Source organism: Mobula hypostoma, chromosome 15 (assembly GCF_963921235.1).
Source record: "Mobula hypostoma chromosome 15, sMobHyp1.1, whole genome shotgun sequence".
In the NCBI taxonomy this organism is placed as follows: Eukaryota; Metazoa; Chordata; class Chondrichthyes; order Myliobatiformes; family Myliobatidae; genus Mobula; species Mobula hypostoma.
The window spans coordinates 25,048,767-25,061,578 of record NC_086111.1 but is presented as its reverse complement, the minus strand read 5'-3'; the positions used below and the strand labels follow the sequence as shown (position 1 = coordinate 25,061,578).

General features: G+C 40.0%; 2 protein-coding genes and 1 long non-coding RNA gene across 4 annotated transcripts in view; 1 reads left to right on the top strand and 2 right to left on the bottom strand.

The window, feature by feature from the left end:
• edem1 (ER degradation enhancer, mannosidase alpha-like 1) overlaps positions 1 to 2,974 on the bottom strand; it is a 41,322-nt gene extending 38,348 nt beyond the window's left edge. For both annotated transcript variants that reach the window (XR_010020422.1, XM_063067867.1), the window contains exon 1: positions 2,396 to 2,974. Coding sequence is in view for 1 of the 2 variants with exons in the window: in XM_063067867.1 (XP_062923937.1) it covers positions 2,396 to 2,958 (563 nt within the window). In the remaining variant the exon portion in view is untranslated. The remainder of the gene's footprint in view (positions 1 to 2,395) is intronic.
• Positions 2,975 to 3,298: 324 nt separating this feature from the next.
• The window catches only part of LOC134356764 (uncharacterized), a 34,365-nt gene continuing 24,851 nt past the window's right edge, over positions 3,299 to 12,812 (top strand). Inside the window, exon 1 of the long non-coding RNA XR_010020421.1 lies at positions 3,299 to 3,330. This is a non-coding gene — a long non-coding RNA (uncharacterized LOC134356764). The remainder of the gene's footprint in view (positions 3,331 to 12,812) is intronic.
• The window catches only part of LOC134356762 (ADP-ribosylation factor-like protein 8B-A), a 56,279-nt gene continuing 49,594 nt past the window's right edge, over positions 6,128 to 12,812 (bottom strand). Inside the window, exons 6-7 of the mRNA XM_063067866.1 lie at positions 12,233 to 12,303; positions 6,128 to 6,951 (exon numbers count right to left, since the gene is read on the bottom strand). Of these exons, the coding sequence (XP_062923936.1) occupies positions 6,902 to 6,951; positions 12,233 to 12,303 (121 nt within the window). The 3' untranslated portion in view covers positions 6,128 to 6,901. The remainder of the gene's footprint in view (positions 6,952 to 12,232; positions 12,304 to 12,812) is intronic.

Below are 12,812 nucleotides of genomic sequence, written 5' to 3'. Positions count from 1 at the left end.
TGATTCCCTTAGTGCTCAAGAAATTAACAAACTAAATATTCTCTAACTGCAGGATGCACTGAAAACATTTGTTGTGTTTTATGAACCAATGCGCCAAGATACCTGTATAACACTGATAATTTAAAAATGTTTATTCAAGGACAGCATTTTGCTCTACTTTCTAAAGTTCATAACCATGCTTTGATATATCACACCACTTACAATCTTCTTGGGAAAGTGAGTAGGCAGAACAGGAGGGATGAAATAAGAAGCTGGGAGGGGAGACAGAAGAAATAAAGGGTGGAAGGACTCTCAGAAGAGAGGACACTGTATTCCATGATAAAAAAGGGGAAGGAGGAGGCGAACCAGAGCGAGATTATGGGCAAGTAAGAAGTAAAGGGATTAGAGTGTAACCAGAATAGGAAATGGAAAAAGAGAAGGAAGGAAGGGGAGAAATTACTGGAAGCTCGAGAAATCGATGTTCATGCCATAAAGTTGGAGGCAACCCACAAGTAATGAAATGTTGCTCCTCCAGCCTGAGTTTGGCCTCATCATGGCAGTAAAGGTGGCCATGGCCAGACTTGTCAGAATGGCAATGAGAAGTCACATTGAAATGCCACCCTCCCTTTTGATTCCAACTAAAACAGATTCCTCCCTCCCAGCTTCTTACTTCATCCCCCTTCCCAGGTCTCACCTAACACCTACCAGTTTATACTCCCTCCCCACATTTCTTATTCTGGATGGTTCCCCTTCCTTTCCAATCCAGACGAAGGGTATTAACCCAAAACATCAACTGTTCATTCCCCTTTGTAGATGCTGTCTGACTTCCCGAATTTCTCCAGGATTTTGTGTGTTGCTCAAGAATTCCAGCATCTGTAGAATCTCATGTTTAACCTAAACACATGATGACTACTGGTAACTATCTACCAATCTGAATTTAACCAACCTATTTCCAATCTTTCAGGCAAATGGGATTCATCAACCATGGTTGGTAGCTCATCTAGAAGGAAAACTCTGATCTCAAGCCTCCGCTGCCTTGGAGCTATAACGACTTATTGATACAGCTTCGGGAGTGAACCCTGAGTAAAAATCCAAAAATGGAGTCCCTCAGGCAGTCCTACATCGAGTTCAATGCTGATTGGCTGACTCCTGTGCCTCTGTTGGTGCCAAACTGTAACTGTCTCTGCCCTGGCTTGCATATCACATAGACAGCTTGGGCACAATATCCATGGTCAACTACGACCAACGGAGGATCTCATTTTCAAATTTTTATCTGTATTTCATTCAGTTCACTACAACTGTTAAAGTTACCTCCATCTCCACAAGTCCTTTCATCTCCTTTATTCATCTTCTGTTATTTCCAGCAATTACATTATTTTGTTTTGGTACTGTTTTCTGCAAACATTTACTTGGCCCTTTTCTAACAACCTAATACGTAACACTACAAATTTTGAAATTGTAATTAATAACTCAAGTATAGACAACTGTAGTTCTAAAATCAAATCTATATGACCTGCAGAAACATCAGTATCCAAAAGAAAAAACTATGGATAATACTAGGAATGCTATTCACTTGCCCTTTATCAGATGTAAAATGACAATACAAAGCATGTAATTCATTCTGTGTTTATGAGATCTTAGAATTTAATCCCTACAAATTTCTTTCGTGGAATATTGAAAAGCAATTAAAACACTTTATGGATAATAAAAGATAAAAAAAAGATGCTAACAAGATGTCTACTTTGACTAAGGAGAAGTTTTCTCCTATTCAGAAAGATTTTTAATAACTCTGAAAATATTTGTTAGTCCAACGTACCCAAAAACTCTAACTCATCACAAGCAATGCACAACCCATCACATTTACTTCACTCCTGCCAAGTCTCATCATTCCTAGTCCAAACTGATTATGATCATACTCCACTTTATAGCTCGCCCGCCTTAAACCTCTCACCATCAAATTCAAGGATGCCTTCCACTACTTCCTCACCATGACTGCTCTCACCTCATCCTAACCCATTCGCCTTCCCCATCTTGTAGGTTATCTTCCCAACTCTCCTCAGCCATATGGCTACCCCGACTCCTCCCTAGACTCCTCCCCATTCCATCTGTGCTTCCCAGATCCTCAAGTACCGTTTTAAACAATTGCCCAACTCACCCTGTCCTCCCTGGACATCCACCCACACCACTCTCATCCTTTCCGTAGACACCTGCCCTGCCATCTCATCCTCCCCTGAACTCACCCCACACATCATTCCCAATCACCTACCTCGTCCCCATTTTCTCAAGGTATTAGCTCATCTCATTCTGTATTCCCCAGAAACCGCTCACCCAACCCGTCTTCTACACTTTCTCTTAAGCATACACATCACCCTTACCCTCTCCGGACCACTGCCCAGCCCACGCCCTCCAGACTTACGGGTTATCCCGATCAGGACCCCTGCCCTGGCAGTCGATGGGATTGAGCTCGTCCTGTGGGAAGGCGTGCTCCATGTAGTTCTCATAGCCGAAGTAGAACATGCGCAGGGCGGCCTCCTTCATGCGGCGACGCTGCGGCTCGGGAAAGGCGCTGTACTTGCGGCTGTACTCCCCAAAACTATCCAGGAAATTGTAGCCAGGCCCAGCAGGCCGGGAAGCAGAAGGAGACTGTCTTTTACACACCATCGGGTCCCCTCTTGCCAGGGAGTGGCCACCCGGAGTCTGTCCCCGCACCCAAGTCTGGTCGAACCAAGACGGCTTCTTGGCGGTTTGGGCCTCAGCCTGACCCTCGGACTGCCGCACCATACTGAAGCTGAAACGAAAGGGCACGAAGCTCTGGTAGAATCCGAGGCTGGGCCCGAAGCCGAAGAGGAACCAGAGCGTGAGGTGGAGACCCAGCCTCAACAGCAAGAGGCCCAGCACTATCGAGCGCCATTGCATTATCGGATCAACAACACCACAACAGCATTGCTCGGAGGGCCCGACCCCTAGCAGGCCCAGCATCCGCCCTCCTGCCGCTCGCCCCGCCTTCCCACCACCTGCCGATTGGCCGGAATGCTGACGCGTTAAACATGGATTGGCCTGTGTTCCAGTCAATTTAAAATCAAGGCGCCCCCACCCCTTCTGGCCAATGGGAAGCAGGTAATTGCTGACGTCACTCACCTTTGTACACATACCTGCTGCTGCGGGACGTGCCCAAACTCGGCACGCTTACGCATGCTGACAGTCCAATTACATGACTGGAGGCCAGGAAGAGGAATTTTCAAACATGGTTAATATTGCGGAAATCATCTTTCATTAGTAATGAAGAAGTCATTGCACTTGTTTCCACTCAGGCGGTGTAGCCGAAATCGCAATTTACTGAGGTGAAGTCAAGTGAGTTGATTTTTAAATGCTTATTAATTAAACACAGACTCATTATTTACAGATCTCAATTTTAAGGTTCTATATAGCCGTGTCCTTAATTTCCAAAGTTGTTAACCACTTTCGGTCCTCACAAACCTACACCAATAAACCGATAGGCAATGTCTAAGTGTTCATATTCTTTAACGAGGCCTCCAGCTGCTCATTCCATATGCACACAGCTGCTATGTAAAAAGTTGTCACTCAAGTGCCTTTTAAATCTTTCCCCTCTCGCTTTAAACCATGTACTCTTGTTTTAGACGCCCCGACCCTAGGGGTTGGCGGGGTGGAGATGCGTCTCCACCAAAGGAAGTTTAAGGCGTTTCTTCTCTCCGCTGGCCTGCAGGTCACCCTTTGTAGAAAAAAATTGTCAAGAACAATCCTGACATGGAAAGACCATGATCGGCCGCTTCACATAACAGCAATAAGGAACCCTAGGTTATTTACACCTACTATGCCTCCCGTGAATTTTATAAACCTCCATAAAGCCACCCCTCAGAGGAAAATATCCTAGCCTGTCCTTATAATTCAAACCCTTTAATAAAATCCTCTTAATTTTTGGTACCTTTTCCAGTAATGACATAACTTTTCAGCCTTCCTTCACAGGAATGAGTTTGTTAGCTTAAAGTTAAAACCACCACCACCACCCCCCCCCCCACACACACACACACACACACACACACACACACACACACACAAACAAACTATTAACATGAAAGATTAAATGATTGCAGCTGTGATCATATTCACGCAGATCTCACTACAGCAACTCAGGTTTTGTATTTACAATGACACTGAAGTACCAGATGTGGATAATACTGTAAGCAGAGGGCCAAAGACACTTGCGTGGATTTAAAGTACGGTATTTCAAGCAATGAACATTCATGTAAAGTCCTAATCCCTCATTTAACACTTAGGAATTGCTTGTTTCTGAACAATTGATCATGTGATTATCTGCCACGACATTACAATGATTAAATCCATGGAATACAGAAAAGCATTTCCAATGAGACTGAAGGTTATTATTAATCAACATCCCCTTTCATCTCCCTGTTCAAAATATGATTAAACAGATAGAGCAGCTTTCTGGGATTATTTTAAATGTTCCCCTGCAGTAACTCGGATTCAGTGATCAGGAATGAATATTTTAAAAATCTTGTTTGATAAGTATATTGCCTTACTCTAATCTATATGAAACTCAAGACACTTCAGTAGCAATGCACAAAATGCTGGGGGAACTCAGCAGGTCAAACAGCATCTGTGGAGGGAAATAAACAGCTGACATTTGGGCCAAAACCCTTCCTCAGGACTGATACTTCTCAGATGTTGTCATCCAGCTCCATAATACTTTTTTTTAAAAAAGTGTTTCACTGAGTTTAAGATAATGATTATTTACCCACCTTGAGATTAGAATACTTTGATCAGACAATCCGCAGATAGAAGCCAGTTTTTATTCTTTTTAAAACAAAAAGATTTGACACTCACTTGACTTAGATTTTCGTGATACCGTTGGTACATTATACAATCAGAAACAGTTAATTGCATCAGTTATGCCCTTCAAAATAATTGCACACAAATGTTAAACACGCAGCTAAATTAAATAGTAAATGCTTAATTCTAATGACAATAGCTGTCATCAGCACTCCGATTTTGGTGCCAAAATGTCAAGAACTCTAGGATTCACACCCAAATTTTCAACCCAGATATCATGGGCAGAATCACAATGGTGCAGAATCTTTTCAGAATTTAAAATACACATTTTGCCCAAAATGATACATACTAAGTTTTGCTACCTTTCACAGTAGCTCTAAGCATCATCCAGAAGATGCAAGCTGGTATGTTACTTTTCTGGCAGTCTAGGGTATTTGCTGTATTTAGTATGCCCAGATTTTGTTGCAAAGACATGTAATCATGTTAATCCAGCATTAATGACCTTCAGCTGGTGACCTACAGGTAACTGAGCTATTGAAGTCATTTTAAATGTAGTCAAGTCCAAGAGCTGTAAAACTATAGATGGTAGCTGAAGAACCAGACCAACTTCAGTTTAATTATTTTACTTCTGAGATCAACATCCGTTAGCTCAGTTCCAGCAGTCAATGGGAAATCTGGCACTCAGGCTTTGTCAAGTTTAAGTACATAATTTGATCTAACTTCATTCATATCCACAAGTGCGGTTTGGGATTACTTGGGTCTAATGTTCAACACTGTGCAGCAATTTACAGTAAATGGGATTGTATGATCAATTGTGGAGATCTGGAAAGGAAAGCTTCCAAAAGTGGGAGTGTCTTGGACAGGAGGCTGCAGCCTCAGAGCACAAGGACACCATTTTGAACAGAGATCAGGGGGAATTTCTTTTCCAGAAGATAGTGAATCCATGAAATTCATTGCTACCATCAGCTGTGGAGGCCCAGTTATTGGATGTATTTAAAACAGAGATTGATAGGTTCTTGATTAGTAGGGGTGTCCAGGGTTACAGAAGGACAAAAGAATGGGGTTGAGTAGGATAATAAATCAGCCATGATGGAATTTCAAAGCACAGTTGACAGGCCAAATGGTCTAATTCTGCTCCTATGTCACTACTGGTCATTTTAAACCAGGATATTCAAAACGGCTCAACTAAGGAGGGAAAACTCAAGTCTTAAAAAAAAAACGAGTTAAATTAAACTCAAATTAAATTACACAGCAGGGACCTTTGATACAAATGTTCCCTATTTTTAAAAGTTACCCTTGAACATATTTTCATTGCACCTCATCGAAAATACTTGAACAAATGACATGACAACAATATGCCCTCATTAACTCCATTTATTTCAACAGAAGTGAGAGGAGAGCACAATTATTCACAAGTCAACTAAATAGAAAAGTAAACTAATTCCACATAATATTTACAATCTTATAATTGGAAGTTTTGCATGCACGTTTACAGGAAGTTCACGTTGCCCAATAGTGCCAAGACTCTTAATGTTGAAGCAGTGTATTCAACCAGCACACCCAAAGTATAAATTTCAATTAAAGCTTGAGTAAACTTAAGTGATGGCCCCAAACTACAACATACATATGCTACTTGTTGAAAAAAGTTCATGTCTTAAATACAGAGACAGTAAACATTTTTAAAAAAAATCCTAGTGACACTGAAATATCTACAGCACCAACACAGAGGGATGCAACACGACATGCTCCATAACGCCATTTGTAAGGACATTAATAGTGTGAGATCAATAAAAGCTATATAAAAAAAAATTACTTGTGATACTGCTGACTCCAAACACGAGGCTGAGTAATAAGCATGATTATTTTCATTGGCTCTTCCTTGTGCTTTTATATCACTGACTTCAACATTTGTCTCAATCATGATTTTTATATAACAGCATTTGTAAAGCAAGTTTGTCTCACAATGAGAACATACTTTTCAACGGTATGCGTCACAAGGGACTTTAAGTATTTCAATATATTCAGAATAGTGTATTTCTGCTTGTTATCCCAGGAAGAATGAATAATGAGTGAAGGACAGTGGCTGTTTACACATTGGTTTTCGCATTAAATTTCAGCTCCTTCTAGATTTTGAATGCTGAATTAGCCATTGCAGAGTGATATCTAAAAAGATAAAACAAAAATGTAAGTTATTTGAAGATGTAGCTTTTTTGGTAACAATTAGCTATACATTCAGTAGCTACTTTATTTGGTGCAGGAGTGGAACCCGGTCAGGATTTTTGTTGCTGTAGCCCATCCACACCAAGGTTTGATGTGGTGTGCACCTAGAGATGCTCTTCTGCACACAACTTGTTATAACATATGGTTATCCAAGCTGTCATCTATCTGTGAGTTTGAACCAGTCTGGCCTCTCACCCACAGAACTGCCATTCACACCATCCTCATCAATCTGACATTCCTTTTCCAAGTCAGCATAAAACACTCAATATACATAAATAATTCATTTTTAACCATTAATGAGTTTAGTTGGGAAAGGACAGCAATTTTCCAGGCATTTCCCCAGTTGGTAAAGCCATTTGAAATTTTGTACAAAAATATCTTCATAAATTAATACATTAAATAAATTAAAAGTCATAAATTAAATCTCAATAAATACATAATTTATCAAATTAAACTTTTATCTGGAAATTATAATACTAAAGGAACGTGGCAAGTTGAATTGTTGTAATAAAGCATTTTATTCAGTTTATTTTTTTATATAAAGGAATCACCTCTTAGATAAGTTCCAGTAAAACTAGAGTTTACCAAGATGATGCATGAGGGGATAACCAACCATCCTACATCCTGACGACACAGTTAATGTGCCTTGTAATTATAGTTACGGTGCCTCTGAAACAATGCTGCACCCTGGATACTGGGCTCTCCTTTTACCTTCTAAACAAAACATCTGTCTGACAATGGGAAACATCATGGTACTGTAATCATGCTCAGATGATTTTTAACCACCATACTCAGTTAAAATTTTTAAAATTACAACCATACTGATCAAATGCTATATTATATGACTAACACTCATTTCAATTATTGCTTTTTTTTTTGCAAAACTGTTTTCACAAAATTCAAAGTAAATTTATTATCGAAGTACATACATGAGATTAATTTTCTTGTGGGTATTCACAGTAAATAAAAAAACAGAATCAATGAAAATCTCCACACAAAGACGGACCATAAGACATTAGAATTACACCATTCTGCCATTGAGTCTGCTTTACCATTCCTTCATGGCTGATAAATTATGTCTCTGAACTCTTCTGCCTATACCCCAGAACCTTTGACACCCTGACTAATCAAGAACCTCTGCCTTAAATACATTCAATGCCTTGGCCTGCACAGCCGCCACCTGGCTAAAGAAATTTTTCTTCATTTCTGTTCTAAATGGACATCCCTCAATTTTAAAGCTGAGCCCTCAGGTCCTGAACTCCCCCACTATAGCAAATATCCTCTCCACGTGCACTCCAATAGGTCTTTCAATGTTCAAGAAGATTCAATGCTACTACTACTACGTCAACTCAGGCCTAGGGGGGCGGCGTCAGGCACGATGACGGACTCTCCACTTCTCCCTCTCCCTCCCTCATCAGTGTGTTCAGTTCATCTACATTAGCCGCGCTGCTATCTTCCAGGAGCGTGTTGACCATACTCTTGGGAGGGCGCCTAGGGTTTATCCTCCCATGCTTGGGCTCCCACATGATGACTATGCCGGCAGGTAGCTCGGGGTGGTGTAGACAGTGCCCCGCTAGTTGCAGTCTTCTGTTTCAATGAGATCCCCTTTATTCTTCTAAACTCCAGCGAGAACAGGCTGAGAGCCATCAAACACCCCGCCGTATGTTAACCCTTTCATTCCTAGGGTCATTCTCATGAATCTTCTCTCAACTTTCTCAAACATCAGCACATCCTTTCTTAAATAAGGGGCCCAAAGCTGCTCACAAAACTCCAAGTGCAGTCTGACTAATGTCTTATAAAGCCTCAGCATTATATCCATGCTTTTATATTCTAGTCTTCCCACAATGAATGCTAACATTGCAATTACTTCTTTACAACCGACCCAACCTGCAAGTTAATCTTTAGGGAATCCAGCACAAGACTTCCCAAGCCCTTTCAACCTCTAATTTTTGAATTTTCTCCCCATTTAGAAAATAGTCCATGCCTGTATTTCTTCTGAAGTGTATGACCATGCATTTCCCTGCATTATATTCCACTTGCCACTTCCTTGACCATTCTCCCAGTCTAAGTCCTTCTGCAGCCTCCCTGCTTCCTCAACACTACCTGCCCCTTCACCCACGTTTGCATCATCCGCAAACTTGGCCGCAAAGCCATCAATTATCATTGACATATAACGTGAAGATAAGTGGTTCCAATACCAGTTCTGCAGCATACCACTAGTCACCAGCAGCCAATCAGAAAAGGCTCCCTTTATTCACACTCTTTGCTTCCTGCCCGTCAGCCAGTCTTCTATCCATGCAAGTACCTCTCCTGCAATACCATGGGCTCTCATCCTTTTAAGCAGCCTCATGTGTGGCATCTTGGCAAAGGCCTTCTGAAAATCGAAATAAACAACATCCACTAACACTCTTTTGTCTATTCTGCCTATTATTTCCTCAAAGATTTCTCCTTTAGAAAACCATGATGACTTTAGCCTATTTTATCATGCACTTCTAAGTACCCTGAAACATCATCGTTAATAATAGACTCCAGCATCTTTTCAACCACTGTAGTCAGGCTAACAGGCCTACAAATTTCCTTTCCTCTGCCTCCCTCCCTTCTTGAAGAGTGGGGAGACATTTGCAAATTTCCAGTCCTTTGGAACCATTCCAGAATCTATTGATTCTTGAAAGATCATTACTAATGCCTCCACAATCTCTTCAGCTACCTCTTTCGGAACCCTGGGATCTAGTCCAGGTGACTTATTGACCGTCAGACTCTTCAGTTTCCCGAGCACTTCTTTCTTTAATGGAACACCACTCACTTCTGCCCCTACACACTCATATTTCTGGACGTCTGCCATTTCTTTGCTCCCATTACTACCTCTCCAGCATCATTTTCCAGTGGTTCGATATCCACTCGTCTCTTTTACTCTTTATATAGCTGATAAACTTTGTATCCTCTCATATTGGCTAGCTAACCTTTCTATTTCATCTTTTTCCTCTTTATTGATTTTTTAGTTACCTTGTTAGTTTTCAAAAGCTTCGCAATCCTCTTATTCCCACTAATATTTGCTCTATTATGTGCCCTCTCTTTAGTTTTTATACTGTCTTACTTACTTCCCTTGTCAGCCATGGTTGCTTCACACTCTCTTTAAAATATTTCATCTTTGGTATGTATCTATCCTGTACCTGCTGAATTGCCCCCAGAATCTCCAGCCATTGCCATTTTGCTGTCATCCTTGCTAAGGTCCCCCTTGCAATCAACTTTAGCCAGCTCCTCTCTCATGCCTCTGTAATTCCCTTTACTGACACATCCAAGTTTGCTTCTCCTTCTCAAACAGCATGGTGAATTCTATCATATTATGATCACTGCCTCCTACAGGTGCCTTTACCTTAAGCTCCCTCATCAAATTTTGGTCATTATATAACACTCGATCCAGAATTACCATTCCCAATTCCCATAGTGGGTTCAACCACAAGCTGCCCTAAAAAACCATCGCATAAACATTCTATAAATTCCCTATCTTGGGATTCAGCACCAACCTTATTTTCCCAAGCTAGCTGCATATTGAAATCCTCCAAGATTATCACAACATTGCTGTTTCTACATACCTTTCTATCTCCTGCTGTAATTTGTAGCCCACATCCTGGCTACTGATTGGAGGCCTGCATATAACTCCCATCAGGGTCTTGTTACCCTTGCAATATCTTAACCCACAAGGACTCTACATCTACTGATCCTATGTCATGCCTTTCTAAGGATTTGATTTCTTTTTTTAAACCAGAGCCACCCCACCCCCTCTGCCTAGCTGCCTGTCCTATATGATCTTCTGCCAGCCATGAATCAGTGATGTCCAGAACATCATACCTGGTAATCTTTAACTGCACTACAAGTTCATCTACCTTATTCCATACTCTGCACATGTTCAAATATAACATCTCCAGTCCTGTATTTGCCCTTTATATTTTGTTCGCTTTTTATGTTGCAACTCATCCTATTGACTGCAATTCTGCCCAATAATCTGCCTGTCTTTCCTCAGTCTCACGACACACTGCATCTAGTTATATACAAATGCCTTATCTTCAGCCCTATCACTTTGGCCCCCACCCCCTGCCAAATTAGTTTAAACCCTCCCCAACCACTCTAGCAAACCAACCCGCAAGGATATTGGTCCCCATCAGGTTCAGGTGTAACCTGTCCTTTTTGTACAGGTCATACCTTCCCCAGAAAGGATCCCAACGATCCAGAAACCTGAAACCTTGCTCCCTGCACCAATTCTTCAGCCATGGATTCACCTGCCATATCATCCTATTCTTACCTTCACTGGCATGTGACACAGGCAGCAATCCAGAGATTACTACCCTGAAAGTCTTGCTTTTTAGAAAATGTGCAAAAGATGATAAATTGTTCAAATAAAAAACAAAATAATAAACAAAAATAGAAAGATAGATATCAGAAACATGAGTTCAAGTCTTGAAAAGTGAATCAGTAGGTTGTGGAATCAGTCCACTGTTGGAGTGTGCAAGTTCACCAAAGCGAAAGTATGAAATTTTCATCTAAAGGACCATCCTGTGCAACAGAATTAAATATACAATACATATAGATTAAATGCATGCACCCTTCCAAAATGTAGAAACTTCACAGCAAAGTCATCTATATCTGCCAAAACTTACTCAAACCCTTGTCACCGCTAGTCAGCTTTTCAACTTGCCTCAGCTTTTCATTCAATATTCTAAATAAATTCAAATTCTTCCTTCATCTCAAACAAAACCTCGAGACAGTCTTTAATTCCCATTCAATTCCTTACATTGACATTAATCAAACTACAAATGTTACTTTTCCCACTTCATACAAAATATATCCAAGAAATTTAATTTTCATATTTTAACAAGGATACTAAAAGACAAGATTTAATCATGTAAACTGATTTTAGTCCAAGATTTGCCTGTAAAATTACCACAAAATCTTTACAGCAGACCCAACCAAGATTTCAATTTGCATTTTCAGTTGAATCACTTCCGAAATTCTACAAAGGATCCCAAGAGTTTGGATTCTATGGTAGTAAGGCATTAGCGACCCACTGCAAATCTATGCTGATTAGTTCAAATAGTTAGTAACATGAGCATACACAAGTTCCAATTAATACTGTACACCCTAGTAGTGTTTTTTCCTCCTCCTTAGGCCAATTTTTCCAAACAGCTTCAAACTTAACTGATATAAAATGGAATAAGCACAATCTTACCTATATTATCCTTCTCTTTGCATGAAATTGAATAGCAGCAGATTTCTCTATCCTGAATAGCAGCCAGATTCCTACAATTACAAAAATGCATTGATATGAGTGCACACAATTTGCTATGAAGTTCAGGGACTAACCACTGAAATATTTTAATTACATTCCACCAGTTATTAAACATGTATTTAACATTGCTTCCCAATAACCAAACTGTATGATAAAATAAATAGTATTCTTAGTAATCAATAATCTAATAGTTACATAATTCAAGAAATCATCAGTAACAACTGATTACTGTATCAGATTGGTCAGATAAGAAATTTCAAATGTTCATATCTGTTTAGTATTCAACAATAACTCAATCTATATTATGATTCATTGTAAATATTAAAAAAGAAAACGAAAGTACAAGTAGTTTTAGATTCTTAGGAACAGTACTAGAATATGAAAAAAGTCTGTTATTAATTCTGTATTATAACAAAGTCATTTGAGTCTGAGAAAAATAGCTGCACAAATACTGATTATACAGCCAGCAAACAAACAATGCATATGGCATTTCTAAAATATTTTAATATGAATTAACTAT